Source organism: Pseudovirgaria hyperparasitica (assembly GCF_010093815.1).
Source record: "Pseudovirgaria hyperparasitica strain CBS 121739 unplaced genomic scaffold EJ05scaffold_18, whole genome shotgun sequence".
NCBI lineage: Eukaryota > Fungi > Ascomycota > Dothideomycetes > Acrospermales > Acrospermaceae > Pseudovirgaria > Pseudovirgaria hyperparasitica.
Window position 1 is genome coordinate 321294 of NW_022985566.1, and position 19285 is coordinate 340578.

At 50.2% G+C, this 19285-nt stretch overlaps 7 protein-coding genes across 7 annotated transcripts; 2 read left to right on the forward strand and 5 right to left on the reverse strand.

Annotated features, from left to right (window-relative positions):
• Positions 1 to 1919: 1919 nt before the first annotated feature.
• Positions 1920 to 3247, reverse strand: EJ05DRAFT_479961 (kinase-like protein). The gene is made up of 3 exons (XM_033744780.1): positions 3189 to 3247; positions 2209 to 3134; positions 1920 to 2140 (listed from the first exon to the last, which is right to left on the reverse strand). Exons 2-3 carry the CDS (start codon positions 3117 to 3119, stop codon positions 1951 to 1953), a joined length of 1101 nt encoding a protein of 366 aa, XP_033596388.1. The 5' UTR covers positions 3120 to 3134; positions 3189 to 3247; the 3' UTR covers positions 1920 to 1950.
• A 1004-nt stretch (positions 3248 to 4251) lies between these two features.
• Positions 4252 to 5237, reverse strand: EJ05DRAFT_504535 (uncharacterized protein; the record flags this gene model as incomplete). Its single annotated transcript, XM_033747583.1, has 2 exons — positions 4252 to 4451; positions 4502 to 5237. The coding sequence occupies 2 exons, from the start codon at positions 5235 to 5237 to the stop codon at positions 4252 to 4254; spliced, it is 936 nt and encodes a 311-aa protein (XP_033596389.1).
• A 201-nt stretch (positions 5238 to 5438) lies between these two features.
• EJ05DRAFT_160564 (ankyrin) lies at positions 5439 to 6700 on the reverse strand. Its single transcript, XM_033739401.1, has 2 exons — positions 6214 to 6700; positions 5439 to 6165 (listed from the first exon to the last, which is right to left on the reverse strand). Exons 1-2 carry the CDS (start codon positions 6570 to 6572, stop codon positions 5640 to 5642), a joined length of 885 nt encoding a protein of 294 aa, XP_033596390.1. The 5' UTR covers positions 6573 to 6700; the 3' UTR covers positions 5439 to 5639.
• Positions 6701 to 7930: 1230 nt separating this feature from the next.
• EJ05DRAFT_160580 (DUF1688-domain-containing protein) lies at positions 7931 to 10190 on the reverse strand. Its single transcript, XM_033739402.1, has 4 exons — positions 9422 to 10190; positions 8878 to 9367; positions 8239 to 8828; positions 7931 to 8186 (listed from the first exon to the last, which is right to left on the reverse strand). The coding sequence occupies exons 1-4, from the start codon at positions 9746 to 9748 to the stop codon at positions 8103 to 8105; spliced, it is 1491 nt and encodes a 496-aa protein (XP_033596391.1). The 5' UTR covers positions 9749 to 10190; the 3' UTR covers positions 7931 to 8102.
• A 1152-nt stretch (positions 10191 to 11342) lies between these two features.
• Positions 11343 to 14428, forward strand: EJ05DRAFT_160670 (uncharacterized protein). Its single transcript, XM_033739404.1, has 2 exons — positions 11343 to 14074; positions 14127 to 14428. Exons 1-2 carry the CDS (start codon positions 11477 to 11479, stop codon positions 14226 to 14228), a joined length of 2700 nt encoding a protein of 899 aa, XP_033596392.1. The 5' UTR covers positions 11343 to 11476; the 3' UTR covers positions 14229 to 14428.
• On the forward strand, positions 14429 to 15912 carry EJ05DRAFT_160671 (PQ loop repeat protein). Its single transcript, XM_033739405.1, has 2 exons — positions 14429 to 14853; positions 14908 to 15912. Exons 1-2 carry the CDS (start codon positions 14629 to 14631, stop codon positions 15739 to 15741), a joined length of 1059 nt encoding a protein of 352 aa, XP_033596393.1. The 5' UTR covers positions 14429 to 14628; the 3' UTR covers positions 15742 to 15912.
• A 32-nt stretch (positions 15913 to 15944) lies between these two features.
• Positions 15945 to 17766, reverse strand: EJ05DRAFT_160613 (WD40 repeat-like protein). The gene is made up of 5 exons (XM_033739403.1): positions 17573 to 17766; positions 17399 to 17516; positions 17297 to 17350; positions 16314 to 17246; positions 15945 to 16260 (listed from the first exon to the last, which is right to left on the reverse strand). Exons 1-5 carry the CDS (start codon positions 17586 to 17588, stop codon positions 16083 to 16085), a joined length of 1299 nt encoding a protein of 432 aa, XP_033596394.1. The 5' UTR covers positions 17589 to 17766; the 3' UTR covers positions 15945 to 16082.
• Between the last annotated feature and the right edge of the window lie 1519 nt (positions 17767 to 19285).

Here is a 19285-nt window from a genome sequence, read left to right on the forward strand (position 1 = left end):
TACAAAAGCCTTCCATGTCTCTGCATTATCCGCATTATATGCATACCTTATCTGGCACAGCATCCTTCCTTCCTCCCCCGAAACCGAAACCAAAGCCCCGAAGCTGACCTCACCACTCCGTCCGTTTCCGTTAGTCAATCAGTCAATCAGTCAGTCAGTCAGTCAGTCAGCCAGTCAGCCAGTCAGCCAGTCAGTCAGTCAGCCAGTCAGTCAGTCAGTCAGTCAGTCAGTCAGTCAATCAGTCAGCCAGCCAGTCAGTCAATTACGAGTAGAGAGGTTGCGACCGCCGTGCGTCGGTGAAATACCATTCTATCAACTTATCTATCGACCTGTTTCTCTCTGGTCAGACTCTTGGTTTTGGTGGGGAGTAGGAGGAGGAAAGAGCTTTGTTGGGATGTTGCTGGGGTGGGATGGGATGGGATGGAATGTTGCTGGGATGTTGCTGGGATGGAAGGGATGGGATGGGATGGGATGGAAGGGAGTGGAGGCTTGGAGGGGATGGAAGGGAGTGGAAGGGAGATGGGGGAGATGGGGGAGATGGGGGATGAGGTGAGTTTTGAGTGTTGGGTTTGTTTGTACATGTCGTCGTGTGAGGCTATGTTGCGCTATGCTATGTGACTCCACGCTATACCGTACCACGTTATCACCAATTACCAATTCCCCTGCCGTCTCCACAGCCACGAATATCATCCCCCCTTACCCCCTCACCCCGAATTACGCAGTCAGAGCCAGAGCCAGTGTTAGAGTTCGACTCAGACACGAACTCAGAGTCAGCGTTAGATTCAGACTTAGATTCAGACTTAGACCCAGACTCAGACACGGCCTCAGAGTCAGGATTAGATTCAGATCCAGATTCAGACTCAGACCCGGACTCAGAGCCAGCCAGCCCCAGCACGTCCCTAGAAGAAAAATGAGATAGAGATGGGGAAAAGGGGGCTGTTGCTCTCTCAACTCCCGTCCCAACCACTGAGTCACTGAAATCTACATACTTGCTAGCTAACTAGATAGCTAGGCTCCTCGATAGAAGGCTAGTCATGGATGGCGGACTGCTAGGCTTGGGCTGTGGTTGAGAAAGGGGGCATTAGCCGGGCTACGGGGTTTTAAGGAGATGATTGGGAAGAGAGGGATGGGTATTTTGGGGGAGGGGGAGGGGGAGTGTTGGGAAGGGGGGGTTTATGTTAGAAGGATAGAGCATGGATGGATGGACGGGTGGGTGGGTGGATGGATGGGTGGATAGAAAGAGTAAGAGAGAGAGAGAGAGAGAGAGAGAGAGGGAGAGAGAGAGAGACTAGATTCTTTAGAGGAAATTGAAGAGATAGTAGATGGTAGTAAGAGAAAGGAAAGGAGTAGTGGTAGTAGCTTAATATAAACTAAACATGAGCTTACTTATCTAGTAGACATATCTCTAGGTACATGTCCTCTCTTCTCTCTGCTCTCTTCTCTCTTCTCTCTTCTCTGGAGAGAAATCCAGTAGCCCTATCATTGTCACTTTATCCATTCCACGGCTCGCAACAACCACAACAGTCGACGATGACAACCGAAGTCAAGTTTACCAATTTTTGTGGGTGGCCATGACGTCCATCGCAGCTCTTTCCACGAGTATATTGAGTGTGGGCTGCGTCCCTGTCCTGACTCTTCTGATATGGAGGTCGAGACTAAAGACCAGACAGGAGAGGTTTGACGAAATCAATTCCTTTGTAGGTCTAGAGTCTTGTTTGACGTACGGAAAGCGCGTGTTTCGGGATTACTACAGCTTGGAATAGCTTTCCAGCAGGGCGACACGTGGTGGTAGTGTTTCTGCTGATCGATCCGACAGACACCAGTGGATCAGGTTGCCCACCTATGGACCACTTGGGAAGGAGAGATCCTGGCGAAGACGCAGAGATGTATATGTGCCTCGCCGTGGTTCAATTGTGTTGTGTGTATGGGCGTGAGAGAAGTAGAGCAGGTCTAGGGCAAAGATGGACGGAGCGTCCGTGATATAATTGTTTTCTTGCCACTTCTTTTAGGCATAGCCTGCATAGCCTCCAATGTCTGAGCACAGGACACGGGGCAATAAGGATTACTTACCGTGAAATCAATGTCCGGCGGGGGATTGCTGGCTATTAGACGGAGATCAAAGGCTTGACAAGGAGGCGCACTACGAGAAGATTCCGCGTCAGGGTCGAGAATTAAGATTAATACACACAGAACAAAATGTCGACTTACAATGCGTATTTCTCACTGCATCGCCATGCCTGTTCAAGGTGTCGGACCTCTTCCATATCAACGGTCACCGAGGACATAGTCGCAATAAGTCGCTCGACAGCCTGATTGAATGCAAAATCCTGCGGGATGCCCTTGCGCTGTGAACAGAGGTCGAAAGATACGGGAAAAAACCCGGCCGTCTCCCAATCAAGAAGGCAGATCGACTCATCTTGCTGCCAGAGTATGTTGCGCGGTGCGATGTCACGGTGGCAAATCACAAACTGACCGGGGTCAAAATTGAATCGATAGGTGGTATCCCACTCAAGGAGGCGAGATTGGAACCAGGCATTCATTTGGTTGACGTCTCCCATAAAATCAACGCCAGTCTCAGGCAGAGGGCAATCGAAACATTTCCCCTCGCCCGCGAGGTTGCCCGGCGTTGTGCGTTTGAAAGAATACAGATGAGCGAGCGCTCTTGCGAGAATGGCGTACTGCTTCGGGGTCATGGCGTTTGCAGGAATGCAAACACCCTCAATGTACTCCATTACCAGGTAACCCTTTCCATCGTGCTTGAAATATCGATAGACACGCGGTACTCGACAAACTTCAGGGTTGACCTTGTTGAATATGAAGCGTTGATTGTCTGCCTCAGCCTGGCTGACGATGAGTTTGACTATGGCGTTGGAAAGGATGCGTACTACGCGACTTGGAATTCCTAGGGAATGGTCGTGAGGAGGCCTTCGGCAGGCTTTAACGATCTCTGAATTGGAGAGATGACGGGTTGGGTCATATGCCTCAGAGGCTTGAGAAATCTCAGAAATCTCACGAGCGTGCAGCTGCTCGGCTAAGTTTTCACCAACTGCGTCATCAGACTGTCGAACGCAGCTTTTGCACCCTTCCGCTTGAGACCTCGTTTCTGTGGTTAAGACCATGGAGTGGTCGACTCTCTGTCTAAACTCAGCCCAAATTGGTTCAACCGAGGGCGAGGCTGGAAGACATGCCTGAGGCTTCTTAGGGTGAACAGGTCGATAGCGGGCTTCTGCGGGCCAGGCCGGTGATGCTGTGGCGTGCTGTTAGAACAGACTACAAAGAGACGTGCGAGTCCTTACTATGATCTTGTGGTGTATACTGGGGATCATCCAAAGATCGCTCGTCGGAGTAGTGTATATCTGGTTGATTGAATGGCGCTTCGCGCTTTACAGGGGGGCACATTTTTCTGTTGCTTGACGTGCAGGCTTTAATGTGCCAGTCGAATTTTCATGCATTTCAGGGATCAAGACATCGCTAAGGTGTTGTCGCTTCCAAGAATATGGTTGTGTAGTACAGGGCGTAGGGCGAGTAGATCTGACTTCGCCACTTTGCTTCGATATATAGCTCGTGCCTCCAAGCGAGGTACCAAGCAATATAATAACATAATCAGATAAGCCATATAACATATCATACACACACATACGTATTATGCTCATTTCTTTCATCTAGATATGATGTACATTCTTGAAATTCTTACGGGCTTTTTTCATAGTAGAGCTGTTCAGAGTTTTCTATAGTCTTTCTAGTCATATATTACTATACTAATAAGTCTGCGATCAACATTCTAGATACATTTTTACTTACTTGTTATCCCTTCATTAAAACGACGTTGTTACATACGTAGCTTACTTACCTATTCGTTGGACGCCTAGTTTTTCTATTTCCCAGAACGCCTCCGGGCTGAGCCTTGTAGACTACCTTGTAGCATTCCAGGTGATCGAAGCACCGGGGTATGTCACGGTGGCAACGTGGCGGGCAATTTACACCTCTGGGCTACTGGTAGTATGGACTGTAGTCATTGTAGATGCACCGGTATTATGAAATTGCCTTGTACTATCTGTACAACTGGGCACTGCCCGTTCCGCGGCTTCATATCCCCTGCAGCTCTTTGGGCCTGCCATTCATGGCCTAAGAACCCAATCCCTATTGATCCATACATAAGCATTATTGCGCCTCGATACATAGTATTGCCCATCCCAGTCCGAATCCGCAGGACCAGTTCCTGAGACCCTTGCTGTGGCAGATGGCGACATGTTAGACGCTGAAAAAGCAGTTGAATACTGCGATGGCCTGGTAGACGTCTGATACGAAGTCTGATACGAAGTCTGATACGCTGGAGAATTGGTAGACGTCTGATACGGAGTCTGATACGAAGTCTGATACGAAGTCTGATACGCTGGAGAATTGGTAGACGTCTGATACGGAGTCTGATACGTTGGCGACGTGATAGACGTCTGGAACGCAGTTGGGTACACTGGCGACGTGATCGACGCCGAATACATACTCTGATGCACTGGTGATGTGATAGCCGTTGGAGAGACATGCGAATAGGATGGCGACGTGGTCGACCTCGAGGAAGCGTATAATGGTGATGTGATAGCCGTTGGAGAGACATGCGAATAGGATGGCGACGTGGTCGACCTCGAGGAAGCGTATAATGGTGATGTGGTGGCCGTGGGAGGGTTCAGATTAGGCAGTGGCGGGTTGGCAGTTATAGTGCGAACAACTCTGCCCTCCACGTACACTTTAATCTCACCACTTGTTGCATCGACGAAGACAGATCCTCGATCATCGTGGTCATTGCCCGTTGGTACATTGTAAGTCTCTGTTAGGTCCACGGAAAGACCTTTATCACTTAGCTTTCTTTCCATGATCTGTTGCTGTTCGAGGAGTGCCACGCTAGACTTGTAGATAGCGCAAATAACCAGAGAGCTAGAGTCTCCCAGAGCCTTTCGATGTTTTTTGTATTTGGACAACATGCGATCCATAAATGATTCCACATGGTTGTTTCCAGCGTATGGGTCGTCTTCACTGCTGTCATCTGGCCGAGGTGCTACGTGCCCTAGCATTGCGCCTTTCGAAGAGACAATGACAATAACGGAGCATGAACCGAGATTATCTGTCCCAATTCCAGGTATCTTGGAGAAAATTACGAGGCCAAAGTCGTTCATGGTGACTGCTTTTGCCAGTTCTATCGATACCACCGTACGAAATCTGCTCATTTCGGGAGGGGTGTCCATTTCGATAGAAGAAGTTGCTGCTTGTGGGTAAAGATCTTGAGAGAATTTCTTGAAACTATTTCAGGCTCAGGTTGACGCTGTGGGAAGTGCAAAGCTTTTATGTCGAGAGGCTTGTAGACTTGATTGAACCATCAGACCCTTGTCGTGGTCTGCGCCTTTTGGATATCACGCTGGTAATGCTGGAATGTACAACGCATAAGGCAACCATCGGACCTTCCTTGATGCTGATCTGATGGGAATGTTCCGCTGCTATCCTGTCCTGTGTAACTTGCCGCACTTTGCACCGTATGGAATGCACAGTGCTGCCTAGGACAACCTACTAGACATTCAAACAATGAAAAAATTGTCATCAGTCAATGTGAAACGAACATGATCATGTGTCAGGCAAGATACACATATATCTCACATTTTCTTCCGGTTTTCTGTGCCATAAAGCTGGCACTCCTCTGCTTCCTCAAGAATGAGGGCAACGTCATTTAAGTTATCCATCTCAGCCCAATATCGTGGTGTTTTACTCTTCGTGTCCAGTTTCAAAGGGTCAGCACCCACCTCTAACAGATACTTAACGATGTCCACCTTTCCAAACTCTGCAGCCCGATGGAGTGGTGTACCGAGGCCAAACCCTATACGCGCCCGAAATCCTTTGGGGTCATTCGCATACTTCACCTCGTTGATTGGTACTCCTAGCTCTACGAGTCGACGAACCACCTCTAGAGCGTCAGGTTTATCCCTGATAACGGCCCAATGCAGGAGTTGTCCAAAGTTCTGGTTTGCCCCACGAGAGAACAGATAGTCGATAAGTTCCAGTGGAGCTCTCAAAATAGCATCGGACATAGGTGTCAAGTCATAGTCGCAGCGGCTGTTAGGATCGGCACCATGGTCAAGAAGCCACCGAACCATTTCCCAATCACCCTGACTTATGGGAATGCTGGGGGACCGTAAGTAAAGATCATAGTTATAAGCGTGGAAAAGTAACCTCAACGCCGAAGCCTCACCCCGGCCTCTCGGCGTGTTTATATCCCACCCAAGCCCAAGGAAGAGATTCAGAACCTTGTATTTTCGGGAACGTACAGCGGCTACAAACAGAAAACTTGAAAGTTCCGAAATCTTCTCATCAAGCAGGTATTGAATGAGTTCTATGTTCTGCTTTGCCATGGCGACAAGTAGCGAGTCGAACAACCAGCCGGGACGAGGCATATTTCCCCCAGATTTCGGCCACCCAGGCGTGTGTAGTAGACGCTGGACTTGTTCTTTAACACCATCGATATCTCCTCGACAAGCGGCCTCGTAACACAGCCTGACTTCCACGGGCCTTGTCAATGTTGGCGAAGACATTGTCCTGAGTGGATGCGTGTTTGGTAGGAAGTTGCCTCTGGCTCAAGAAGTCTTACCACTTCGCGGGGTAATTAGGCAGTATGTGCGACCTAATTGCGTAAGTGTGATCTCAGTGGATTGAGACTTCCTGCCAAGGCGCCACGAGTGCGCGTTCAGGTGTCCAGTTCTTACAATTTTTAAGACAGCATCTAGGTCTTATCAGTCATAGACAATACCATAGCCCTGGTACTTCTTATACCAACAGCGGGTTCAAAAAGTGACTGAACGCCGATGTGTCTCTGCGCGCAGATCGCAACATTAAAACAAAGATAATATTTAAGAGATTAATCTATAGATTACTAGTGGATTTAAGTATAGGAATGCTAGCATGGTTTTGGTAGTTGCCGATGATCGGTGACTTTTGAACCCACTGATGTATTATCTTTTATCATTATCTTTCATTAGCTCTATTTTATACATATAGTTAGTTATTACTAGGTATAAAGATAGAAGAGAGAGCTATAGCTCGAAATAATACTAGTTTTATATATATATATATATATCATGAGTATAAATATAGTAGAGAGAGATAAGAACATAGAAATGTAGGAGATTTATTCTGTAGAGAGAGTGCAAACATAAAGACTTGATAGCCTTGCCAGGAAGAAAAGACATGGCAATCTTCCATCCTTCATCTATAAGGTTGGTCGGTCTATTCTAGTACCGACCTAATGGTTACTATTGCCTGACTATACAAGGCTAGTCAGATCGGTGACACTTACTAAGACCATCTCCTCTGCAAGGCATCGGATGGCGCCTTGCATAATCTGACGGGGAGAGTGTACCTTACTTAGTAAGACAACTTAAGTTTGCCCTCTCCATAAAAAAGGAAAACCGTCATGACAAGACCCTTCCTGGCACATAAGATGAACACCTATCATTTCGACGACAGCACTATTAGATAGTGACAATATGCCTCAAGCTTACACCCCCAGTTTGTTTCTCTGCCAAGAGAGAATGAAACGGATCGTGCCATGCCCATGGCCCCAATCGGGTACAGCCATTGGCGGCGGGCCTGACTCGTATAAGCCTCAGGCGGAGTCTCACGTCCGTCCGATCCAGACTGAAAACTTAACCTTTTTCCTGTGCTCGTAGCCTCGTCTCGTCGGGCCGCCTGGTCAAGCAGGCAATTCACGCTTTGCGACATGTGCCATGAGAGCAGCCGCGCAACCGCCACAGTGAAATTGCATTACGATGGACTGGCATGGTGGAAGTAAACCATTAATTAATGCGATAAAGGGTGCATCGGTGAAGCCGACCATGTGATTTGATATGATAACGATAACAATGCTTACTCTCAATAGACTTGCCCCGAGGCGTGTGGCGATACCGTCCGTATAATATAATGCAGAAGACAGCGAATGCGAGTACGAGTCTAGCAAGTATCTAGACAAATAGGAACCTTACAAAGCTACGAGCTTCGATCTCTCTACGACGCGTTCTTGCCAGGGATATGATGATTGATGCTTTGTGATCATGCTTTGGGGTATCTCAGAAAACTGTGCCGTCAGAAACGATCATGATGGGGGGCTCCTTCGTATTGGGTCGCGATACTTCCGCAAGCTCACGGCCACCCTATTATGAGTTAGTGACATGAATCCAGGGGAAAAGCCTGAAACAGACTCACCTTCCAAGTGCCGGCTTCAAGCATCTGTGCGAGAGACAGTGCGTCGGCTCCGCGCAGACTAAGCAGTGCATTGACCTCCACCAGTAATTCATCCAAGAATCCCACTGTAACAGCTCGCCATTCAATAATGACGTCGTCATCTACAGGGAAAAGTGGTACTACTTCCATGCTCGGCTGGCCCTTCAATTGCGCATTCTTTGCAAAGTTCTCGAGACCTCGCTTCGTGTCCTCGTCTTTCAGTGTGAGGAGACCCGTGTCGATGAGTAAGCCACCGTTTCGGTATTCGGGTAGACCCGTCATCAGTTCAACCCCTGCGAATCGTACATTGAGCAGCTTCGACATGGGAACCATGAGAGAATAGGCAAGCCACTGGGTAAGTTTGTGAAATGGCAGAATGTTCTCCCACGGGCGGTCAGGGTGTGATGGCATCTGAGAGCATGGCCAGGCATCGCCGATCGACACTCCATTGATGCGAGTTCGCGTTGCCGGCCATATTGGTCCAAGGCTGTCCATTAGAACTGTCCATAAGGTTGGGACTGGGATGATTGGGACCGAAGATGCTTGCGTCGATGGATGGGAAAGAAGATAATCTGGTTGTGGTTAGCGTGCCCGTGAGAATGATATTAGCCATGAAATTACCCAGCATGTTTCCTGGACGAGCCTCAACCCCAAATACCTCCTGTTTCTGAAGAGCATCTGCGAGTCTATTGAGAAGTTCGGTACGTCCTTCTAGGCCATTGATAGGATTCTGGTCGGTGACCTGTAGGCCCCGTGCCACAGCGGTCACATCAAGCCTACGCAGTCCCCTGCTGTCAACCTGATGCGGAACGGCGACATTGCTGCTGAACAGACCAGCTTTGAACATCTCCAAGCTTGCAATAGCGAGGCCTTCACTCCGACGATAAATTTTTCCACTCTCTTTGCTTCGATATTGCCATTTCGTCCCTGCGCCTGCATCAAGGAGTACGGAGACGAGGAAGAGGTCAATCAACCGACGCGTACGCTCCTGTGCGTTAATTTGTGTTGACCAGGAGGCCAAGAGCTGGTCAACACGTGGACGACCACCGACTTCAAAGTGTTGCCAGCGGCCATGAGGGGGAATGGTGGAGTAATCAGGGGCGAAGTCACGCTGTGGACAAGACACATTAGTTGTTGAAGCCAGAAAAAGTATGAAATGACCGACCTTGATGATCGACACTACATAGCCAGCAGTGTCGGCAAACTTGTCCAGATCCACAACAAAATGCTTCAATTGATTCTTCTTGGCCTTCTCCAACACCAGCTTCGAACGATCTCTGACGGCATATATGCTGCGAAGATACCCCACAGGATCTAGATTCGGGTCTGGAGCTTTGGGAAGGGTGATATCAGGGAGAGGGTTGGAGGTACGCGAGTGAGCGCTCTGTGACATAGACATGGCTGGCGACCTTGAAGAGCCATTGGAGACTGTAGAGTGCGTGCTGGCTCCTGAGAGTGACGGCTTGTTGCCTTTTCGACCAAACAGCCCCATGTCTAGAGTTGTCGGGGCTCTCCGTCTGGTTTAGAGCGCTCGGGCAAACACGAGTGGGTCAATTGATGTCTGAGCTGGAAGTCTTTGAAGATAACGAGCGTAAAGCTGTGGTAGGCAACGTGCTTGCGGCCAGATACAAGGGACGTGTGTGTGTGTGGGTGCAGGCCAAGTCGACAGCGGCACTTCCACCTAGAGGCAATTGTGTTTGTATACTGGCGGGGCTCAGCAAGTGAATCCAGGCAGAGAGCTGCAAGACCAAGCGCACCGCACCACGTAGGATTACGTAGCAGGGAGATGGACGAGTGAATAACGAGAACGAAAGAGGAGGGAAGAGAGAGAAGGAGAAGAAGGGGGAACCCGGGAGTTGGGATGCTTGGATGGATAAATTGGTGAACGGTGTGGATTGGGGTAGAAGCTAGGGCTCTGGATGGAAAGCTGGAGGAACGAAAGGCCCGAGATTTGGGGCCAGCCCTAGGTCCCCCTTCCGTAGTCTTGGCCTGCTTTTTGCCTCGCACCGCAGGCACACGGCAGAATCAAACGAAATAGCAGCACACCCAGGCAACATGTGGCAGCCACAGACTCAGGCAAAGTTCAACCAGACTATAATTTCTCCATGCGAGTCACGTTAGCGTCCCATCGCAAAGTGCACCTGGCGAGACCTGAAGACTGACTACCGGCCTGTTCTCCCTCGGTCGCGTGGCGTACAAGGTCCAACGCGATCGAGCTCAAGCGGCGAGATGGCCTCGCTCTAGCCAAACGTTGTTCTGCCTCCTTCTATGTGCTGTGCTAACACTGTAATATTGCCCTTCGTCCAGATCCCACTCCGCTCGCCTATCGCAGCTGTTCCCCGGCAGCATCCTGTTGATCTCGCTGTCTAGGATGTCTCAGACTGTTCAGCTGTGGCGGGTAGCGGCACAAAGGGGTGCGTCCAGGGGTCGGGGCCATCAAGGATGCCAGTGTCCTCCCCTCGTCCCTGCAAAGGCGTGGACCCGTTGGCCGTAGCAGGGTTCCGTTCACCAACTACCCTGGATCTGTACTATGTCTATGCACGACACAAGCCGTGAGCTGTCTTCGAGAATTTCGAGGCGATGATGTGTGCTGCTCCTGTCGCTCGTCGCTTATCGGGTTGCTGGTAACCATGCACGGAAAATAACCAACAACAATTATAGTTGTGGTAGCTCGAGACTGCAAGCAGGGACTCTGCAGCCATGCTTATCTATGTTCCGGTTTCCTTGGACGCTGCGAACGTCAGCGGCAGTCCTCGCTGATGAACAACCCTCTTTGCACCCGGTGACCATAGTTGATCCTGTGGAGGAGTTCTCTGCCCGGGCGCTCGGCAGGCTACTGTATTCGTGTAGTAGGGTTGCGGCTATGGCTCAATCGTTGTTCTTTGAGGGTTCTTTGTGAAAATGGAGGCGTCCAAGTGCAAGATGCATCCATCCACCTCTGTAAACTCATTCGGGGCGATCGGGGCATACGGAGCAGCGCCGCGCATTCCATATCAGGCTTCCAGGCAATAAGGCACGAGTACGTTAATACAGCTCAACAGTGATCTTGTGCTTCAGTATAACTGGTTTAGTCTTCAGACCTCACGTAACGCTATACACAATCAAGAATCATGCTACGACGCGTCTAGTCTGTATAGGCAGATAACTCTGAGATCGCTGACTTCGACGCTGATGCGTTCACGCCTTACCCCGCCAAGTGTGTGTGTGTGTCGCTGTCGATATGGATGATCTCTCAGGCCTCAATTGGAGCTCCGGCTCTAATGGCCAACCCAGCAATATCAAGGCGAACTTTCCGACCATGAACCGGCCCATGAATATGGCACTCAGCCCTGCGAACTCCGGCCGCTCGACCCCACTATCGTCGCAGAACAGCGGCGCATTCTCATCTCTTCCTGCCCAGAAGCCAAAGATTGGATCGAAACCGTCTACACCTGCCAACGATAGCTTCGCGAGCTTGGTGACCTCAGCTTCTTCTCCAAAACCACCAGCAGCCCTATCGTTACAAGAGCGACAGCGGCAACTGTTAGAAGAGAAGGCAAGACAAGCAGGTTTGAACCATACAAACCAAGACGCGCACTTCTGGGATAATCTGGGCCAGACAGACAAAGGCAAGGCTCCTTCGTCTTTTCCTGTACCGTCAATAAACAGAGTGCACTCACCCCTACAACAAACGGTTTCAACTCCCCAAAGCGAGTCGGAGCAGGATATTCTTGCTGCTTTCAGTTCTGACGCGAAAGTGGACTCATCGAGCCACTTCCCCCCTCCTGCGCAAGACCACACGCCTTTCGAGAATGACGACGACGACGATCCTTTTGGTCTTGGTTCCCTGCCACAAAACAAAGTCCAGCCTGTCGCCGCGAACCCGACGCATCCCGAGCAGGACGATGATATATTGGGAATGCTGGGAAAGCCAGTATCTGAACTTCCTAGAAATGCAAACGAAAAAACTAAACCTGCCCATGTAACTCGTGAGCTATCTCCTAATGAAAACGTATCATCACCACGGGACAAAGCAGTTGCCGAAATAGTCGACATGGGCTTTCCAGCTGATAGAGCTGCCCGTGCGCTTGCGCAGACTCAGTCCGGAACAAATGTACAACAAGCCGTGAGCATTTTGTTGAATCAGGCCCATCAAGAAGCGACAGAAAGATCTCAAGGCAGCGGTCGGTCGCGTCCAGACAGTAGAGATCGTTCTGATCGGAGAGCCTCCCCTGCTTGGGCTCAAGAAAACACCAGTCGTCCATCATCAAGGCCGGCGAGGGGTGACAACAGGACTTCGACTGCGGAGAAGGATGTAGCTCAGTACGCGCAAGATATTGGGAGTTCGTTGTTCAAGTCGGCAAATTCATTGTGGAAGACAAGCCAAAAGAAGGTGCAAAGAGCTGTGGCAGACTTTAATCAAGATGGAGACCCAAGCCAGCCAAAATGGATGCGGGATGCAATGAAAGCTCAAGCGCAAGCAGCACAGCATGAGGAAGAGCGGAGTACTTCACGGCAACGTAATGGCGGAGGGTCAGATAGAAACGATATTTTGCAGACGGATACTAGAGTCACCAACGAAGCCATGGCCCTAGAGGCCAGCCACGGTCCTCCAAGGCGGAACAAAGCTCCAGAGAGAGGCCCTAGTCCCATGGATGCAAGCCTCAGAGGACGGCTATCCGAGCTGCCTTCTCGAGAAGCACCAGCATGGGCGTCTGATAATGTGAGAAGACCGGAACCCGAGAAAAGACCTATAGCAAAATTGAGTCGCCAGGACGTGGAAGATCAGTCCGCGCAAGCATACGTAAGCCCAGCGCGGCGAAAGAAGGCAGGTCCTCCGCCTGCTGAACCCCAAAAGGTCTCGAGTAGCGAAAGCAGGGCTGCGGTGTCGACCCCTCTGAACTCGAATAACCCTTTCGCTCAAAGACCCAATTCCCAAAATCCTACCTCGGCGCCGCGTAACTCAGCGCCAATCGAAGTACGTCCCAAAGTACCTACACGTAATATCCCGAATGTTTCTCCTACAGCTTTGTCCACATCAGCTGCGCACCGGCAGAAAGGTACCGAGCAATTCAAACGCGGAGATTACTCCGCTGCACACTCTTCATACTCCTCGGCTCTAACTCAAATCCCATCGACACATCCTATCATCATAGTCATTCTATCGAACCGGGCACTTACATCACTCAAGAATGGCGATCCAAAATCTGCTGTAGCGGACGCCGATGGTGTCCTCATGATCATTGGTCCGTCCAAGGGTCACGGTGAGAAAATCTCCATGGGCGGCACAGAACCGGACAAAGACATGAGGGATTTCTTTGGTAAGGCCCTTATGCGGAAAGCAGAGGCATTAGAGAACATGGAGAAGTGGCACGACGCATTGAAGGTCTGGCGGGAGGCTGTAGAAGCTGGTGTTGGAGGTTCCGTGTCAATGCAGGGGAGAAATCGTTGCGAGAAGGCTATTGCGCCCAAGCCTGCCACGAAATCAGCAGCACCGAAGACAAAACCAAGACCAGCACCATTTACTTCGGCGATGGCAGACTTTGGTGGCGCTTTATCGGATGGCTCGGAGGCAGCGTCTGTCAAAAGACTCCGAGAAGCGAATGCTGCTGCGGATAAAGCTGATGACGAGAAGTTCAGGCTGTCTGATCAGGTAGATGCCAGGTTGATGGCATGGAAGGGAACGAAAGCCGATAACCTGCGTGCGCTACTTGGCAGCTTGGATAACGTTTTATGGCCCGAGGCAGGCTGGAAAAAGGTTGGAATGAACGAGTTGGTTATGCCTAATAAGGTGAAGATTGTCTACATGAAAGCTATCGCAAAGGTCCACCCAGACAAGGTAAGTGTTGTTTGGTTTTTACTCGTGGGATTTCTCTGACCTCATTTTACAGGTATCCCAAACAGCAACAACCGAGCAGAAGATGATTAGCGCGTCTGTCTTCAGCACATTGAATGAGGCATGGGATAAGTTCAAGACAGACAATAATCTTTAGATTGGTGCATGAGTTCATTCAATTAGCGATATGATGAGCATTTAGGTAGATACGCTGCATGGCAAAAGTAAGATAGTGCGAATAATCCGAACCCATGCAGATATGCATCATAGACGGACTATGACTGTCTTTTCCCATCTATCCGTAAAACCTCTTGCTGAACGAGAGGTAGTGGAACCTCGTGCAGCTCGCCACGTTGTGCAGACTAGACGTTCCTGAAAGATCGGCGTTTACCCCAGATTCTGTGCACGGACATCTATGCAGAGCCGTTGCGTCATGTGAAATTCCGAGTTTTCGCATCCACTATCTATGACTCCAATACGCGACTCACATATTGCATTGACTTCTACAACCTCGATAATCGCGTTCAATCTCAGCTGCTGTGTTTGCTCCGAACGCCATGTACCCTCCCTCGGCAGGTCTCAACCTCGATGTCGAGGCTGTTAGCGGGATATGCGGCTCAATATCAATCGCCTGTTGGGTCGTTGTATTCTCTCCTCAGATCATTGAGAACTTTCGACGAAGCTCCGCAGATGGCTTATCCGTGGTCTTCATCGTAGTCTGGCTGGCCGGCGACATCTTCAACATTCTTGGTGCAGTCTTGCAAGGCGTTCTGCCTACCATGGTATGTCAGATTCCACTACATAAGCACGTAGCCGATGCTAATTGACGCTCCCAGATCATCCTGGCCATCTACTACACCCTCGCAGACATTGTCCTCCTCCTCCAATGCTTCTTCTACAAGGGCTTCACCCTCAAAGACAAAGTCATAAAGCCCGTCTGTCCCAGCGACCCTGAGCCAGCCACCGCAACCGAATCCTCCTCCCTCCTCCCTCCCCTCAACGGCAACGGCTCACCCAACGGCCACTCAATATCAGACTACGCCCGCCGCTCCTCATCCACCTCCTTCACCGACCGCCTTCTCGCCACAACAACAGACCCAACCCACCTGTCCCCAGCAAACCCACACGTCGACCGCACCCGCACCCGCTCGCCCTCCGCCCTGCCCTCGCGCCGCTCCTCAGTCTCCAAATCAATCCTCCTCAACACCCTCGCCATCCTCCTCGTAGTCTGCGCCGGCGTGCTCGGCTGGTGGCTCTCGAACCGCCACCGGCGCTACCCCGACGCGCCCGCGCATCCGGAGCCCCTACGCTTCAACCCGCTCGGCCAGGCCCTCGGGTACGTATGCGCCGTGCTCTATCTCGCCTCGCGCGTGCCGCAGTTGCTGCTCAACTACCGCCGCAAGAGCACCGAGGGCATCAGTCTCCTGTTCTTCCTGTTTGCATGTCTTGGCAATCTGACGTATGTGTTGAGTATCTTTGCGTATGCGCCCGTGTGTGAGCGGGCCGGGGTCGGGCGGTGTGTCGAGGGCGAGCAGGCGCGTCTGTATTGGCGGTATATTGCGATTAATGCGAGTTGGATAATCGGGAGTTTGGGCACGTTGGGGCTGGATGCTGGGGTTTTCGTGCAGTATTTCATGTATCGGCCCGACGAGGATAGGGGGCGGAGGTGAAGAGGCATCATGTACTTGTGTGAATTTTGACTCATGTAAGGTGTCATGGTGGATCATACAATGCATGGAATGGTTTATAAAAAGTACATTCTTCGATTTTTTTTATTGGGCGGGTATTATGTACTATGCGTCCGACTGACTCATGTGGAAGCATACAACATCCCTGTCGAGATGTCTTTTTGTGTTACATCCAATCGCCACTCTGTCCTACTTGTGAGCTATCATGCACCCCTTAAAACCTCATATGTTGACTACCACGGGTATTCCCCCACCATCCTACAATCTTAGAATCCTAGCTAGTACCTTGTACCTAGATTTTGCCACAAGTTGAACATCCTCGTTCAATCTGAAATATCTTCATGAGTAACGTCCCTTGACCCTGTCGAATTGACTAGTGACCTCGCCGGGCGGAACATCTGCATTTGATTATCCTCGGCAGCAGCGCAGATCAGCCATGGTTGGTTCTTGTTGAAATTAAAGTCTGTAATGCGGTTTGTAAAGCCTCCGTGCATGAAGAGTCTAGGACCATATTAGTAAGCAGAACCTTGAAGAAATCTTGCTTTAAGACTTACAGCTCTGGTGGACCGTCTTCAGCCTCATCAGGTGTTTGCTCTTCACCGATCTTGCTGATGTCCCAGAACAGAAGACGGCGGTCGTAGCCCGAACTGGCAATGACTGCGTCGTTATCTGGATGCCATTCAAGGCCGACAACGTCATCCTGATGGGCCTGAAGTAGGTGTAATTTGTTCTTGGTGTTGCGCAGATCCCACATGGCAATGGTCTTGTCAGCCGAGCCAGTTGCGAAAATCGTCTCGAAGTGCGGATGCCATGCCACACAATTTACTGCTTCATCATGGGCTTTCTTTGTCGTGATTACCTTGCCAGAATTGGCGTCCACGATTGAGAAGTTCAAGTCATCAGATACAGTTGCCAACCAATTGCGTTGAACCGGGTGATACTGCACGTCGTTGACTGTGGACGCATGATGGGTGAAGGTTTGCAGAGGTTTGATGGTTTTAGCTCCTCCCTCAAAGCCGGCCTTGACATCCCACGTCTTGACCGTTCCATCGTGTCCGCCGGTAGCAAGTGTATATTCAGCAGACGGGTTCCAGCTCAGTCCGTAGCCCTCGGATGTATGTCCCTCGAGCTTGAGTTCTGCTTGAATCGTCTCATCGTTCTTCGGGTAGGAACTATGTTTCGTCCTGTCGAATACAAGAATGTCGCCATCCACGGTGAAAGACGCAATGATGTTAGGGTTCGTGGGTTCGTAGCGTGCTTTGTTCACTTCGCCGGGGTGGTTGATCTTCTGGATGACTTGGAACGTAAACGGTCTCTTTGCATTGCCATGGCCGCCTATTTCGCCTCGAGATTCGTCGAACTCGGATGTATCAGGTTCGACAAGGTCAGGAATTTCCACATTTGCGATCTGCAGGTGATTTTGGGCTTGGTCAGAGGTATGAGTGCCAAATAGCAGTCGGTGCTGGCTCATATTCGTCCCTTCAACCCTGTTCCAGATCAGATGGTTGCTAAGCGCATAGCGGTTCCCAAAACCTACCTCTTGACATCTGGTAACCACTGTATCGATAGGCTTGGCCATTCAAGTGCTCGACTGCAAATTGTCAGTTTCTGAACCTATAGTAGTCCGTTGACCTCGCACCTGAACATCATGTCGTAGAGGAAGACCGAATTCTTCTTCCATATTTTGTATTCCTCATTGATGCGCCTTTGCTCTAGAGTTTCCACGTCCTCGTTCGCTTGCCGAGCGTTTGTCCGGTCTATGATGTAACTTGTCAGCCCATGAAGTTCTGGCTAAGGACATTGAGATATATACCGCCGGGCGATGCCATTGTTGCTAGATGGGTATCGAGGGTAGAGCGTATGACAGTGACTTGCTACTTGAGAAAATCATGCGACTATGCGCAAGACAGCAGCGGTGCAGAACGAATTGCGCCAAGTAACGTTGAAGGTGGAGTGAGAGCAATTGACGGAAGCCACCCTGCCAACAAGCGACGCGAGGCGGGCTCGGACGCGAGCGTGAAACAGCTGCAGGGCTCGGCGATCTTGGAGTGTGGGTGGGGCAGGGCAGCTCGGGCTAGACGGTGCTTTTATAATTACGTTGCGGCTCTGCACATATAAAACTGATTCTACTCCTTTTTCCCTGAGTATGAAACTTTGTCTATCATAGATAACCGAATTTCAATCTTATGGCTAGAGTACTACACTCTAAAGCCACTTTATGCCCAACAGCAATGCCAAGGGTCTCTGACCTCAGGCGCCACTTTTATGGTGGGGAGTTCGGGTGCGGCGAAACTTTTGTGCGGCCAGACATGGACCCTCCGGTCAGACTAACGATCATAGACAACGGCCTGAATAACAGTCACAAACCTTCCACGTTACCACACGCTCACCAACGAACCCTCGTTTCCTCTCGCGCTTAGGCGCATACCTACCTCGAGTCCACCTCCATTCCTATACCCTAGCGACTCGGCTGCGTCTCGTTCTACTCTCACCTACTTTTATCTTGGAACAACGTCGTCGCCGTATATTTTTGAGGCACAATCGACGCTATTAGATCGCAATGGGTGTACCAAAGTTTTTTCGATGGATGTCGGAGAGATATCCGGCGATCTCACAGCTCATAGCTGAGAATCGCATACCAGAGTTTGACTGTTTATACGTACGTCTTGCGATTGAAGAGGGACCCATATATGAAAGCGATCTAACGAAATATAGCTTGACATGAATGGTATCATCCATAACTGTACTCACAAAGACTCCGATTCCCCTACTTTTAGAATGACGGAAGACAAGATGTTCATAGCCATTTTCAACTATATCGAACATTTGTTCGGGAAGATCAAACCGAAACAGCTCTTCTTCATGGCCATCGATGGCGTCGCGCCACGCGCAAAGATGAACCAGCAACGCGCCCGAAGATTCCGAACCGCCCTAGAGGTAGAGAAGGCCCGTGAGAAGGCCATTCAGGAAGGCGTGGAAATGCCTAGTGAAGATGCTTTCGATAGCAATTGCATCACTCCTGGCACAGAGTTCATGGCAAAGCTTACACAGCAACTCAAGTACTTCATTGCGAAGAAAGTGTCTGAGGATGTTGATTGGCGCGGTGTAGAAATAGTGCTGTCTGGACACGAGGTTCCTGGAGAAGGGGAACATAAGATCATGGAGTACATACGGCAGGCGAAATCCCAACCCGCATACGACCCCAATCGTAGGCATTGTCTTTATGGTTTGGACGCCGATTTGATCATGTTGGGTCTTCTCAGTCATGACCCTCATTTCTGCTTACTACGCGAGGAGGTCACCTTCGGACGCCAGTCAAAAGTCAAGTCGAAGGAGTTGGAACACCAAAACTTTTTCTTGATGCACCTATGCATGGTGCGCGAATATCTGGAACTGGAATTCCAGGAGCTCGGAGAGCCTGGCGCTTTGAGCTTTCCATTCGATATGGAGCGGGTCATTGATGATTTCATTCTTATGGCATTCTTTGTTGGAAACGACTTTCTGCCAAATCTTCCGCATCTTCACA

Coding starts and splice junctions, on each gene's coding strand:
- EJ05DRAFT_479961 (XM_033744780.1), bottom strand. CDS start 3,119: ATGGTCTTAACCACAGAAACGAGGTCTCAAGCGGAAGGGTGCAAAAGC. Junction 2,141..2,208: donor TGCAGTGAGAAATACGCATT/GTAAGTCGACAT, acceptor ATCTTCTCGTAG/TGCGCCTCCTTGTCAAGCCT.
- EJ05DRAFT_160564 (XM_033739401.1), bottom strand. CDS start 6,572: ATGTCTTCGCCAACATTGACAAGGCCCGTGGAAGTCAGGCTGTGTTAC. Junction 6,166..6,213: donor GGTGAGGCTTCGGCGTTGAG/GTTACTTTTCCA, acceptor ACGGTCCCCCAG/CATTCCCATAAGTCAGGGTG.
- EJ05DRAFT_160580 (XM_033739402.1), bottom strand. CDS start 9,748: ATGGGGCTGTTTGGTCGAAAAGGCAACAAGCCGTCACTCTCAGGAGCC. Junction 9,368..9,421: donor ATGTAGTGTCGATCATCAAG/GTCGGTCATTTC, acceptor TCTTGTCCACAG/CGTGACTTCGCCCCTGATTA. Junction 8,829..8,877: donor TCGTCCAGGAAACATGCTGG/GTAATTTCATGG, acceptor AACCACAACCAG/ATTATCTTCTTTCCCATCCA.
- EJ05DRAFT_160670 (XM_033739404.1), top strand. CDS start 11,477: ATGGATGATCTCTCAGGCCTCAATTGGAGCTCCGGCTCTAATGGCCAA. Junction 14,075..14,126: donor CAAAGGTCCACCCAGACAAG/GTAAGTGTTGTT, acceptor CTCATTTTACAG/GTATCCCAAACAGCAACAAC.
- EJ05DRAFT_160671 (XM_033739405.1), top strand. CDS start 14,629: ATGTACCCTCCCTCGGCAGGTCTCAACCTCGATGTCGAGGCTGTTAGC. Junction 14,854..14,907: donor AAGGCGTTCTGCCTACCATG/GTATGTCAGATT, acceptor TGACGCTCCCAG/ATCATCCTGGCCATCTACTA.
- EJ05DRAFT_160613 (XM_033739403.1), bottom strand. Junction 17,351..17,398: donor CTCTACGACATGATGTTCAG/GTGCGAGGTCAA, acceptor GACAATTTGCAG/TCGAGCACTTGAATGGCCAA. Junction 16,261..16,313: donor GAAGACGGTCCACCAGAGCT/GTAAGTCTTAAA, acceptor ATATGGTCCTAG/ACTCTTCATGCACGGAGGCT.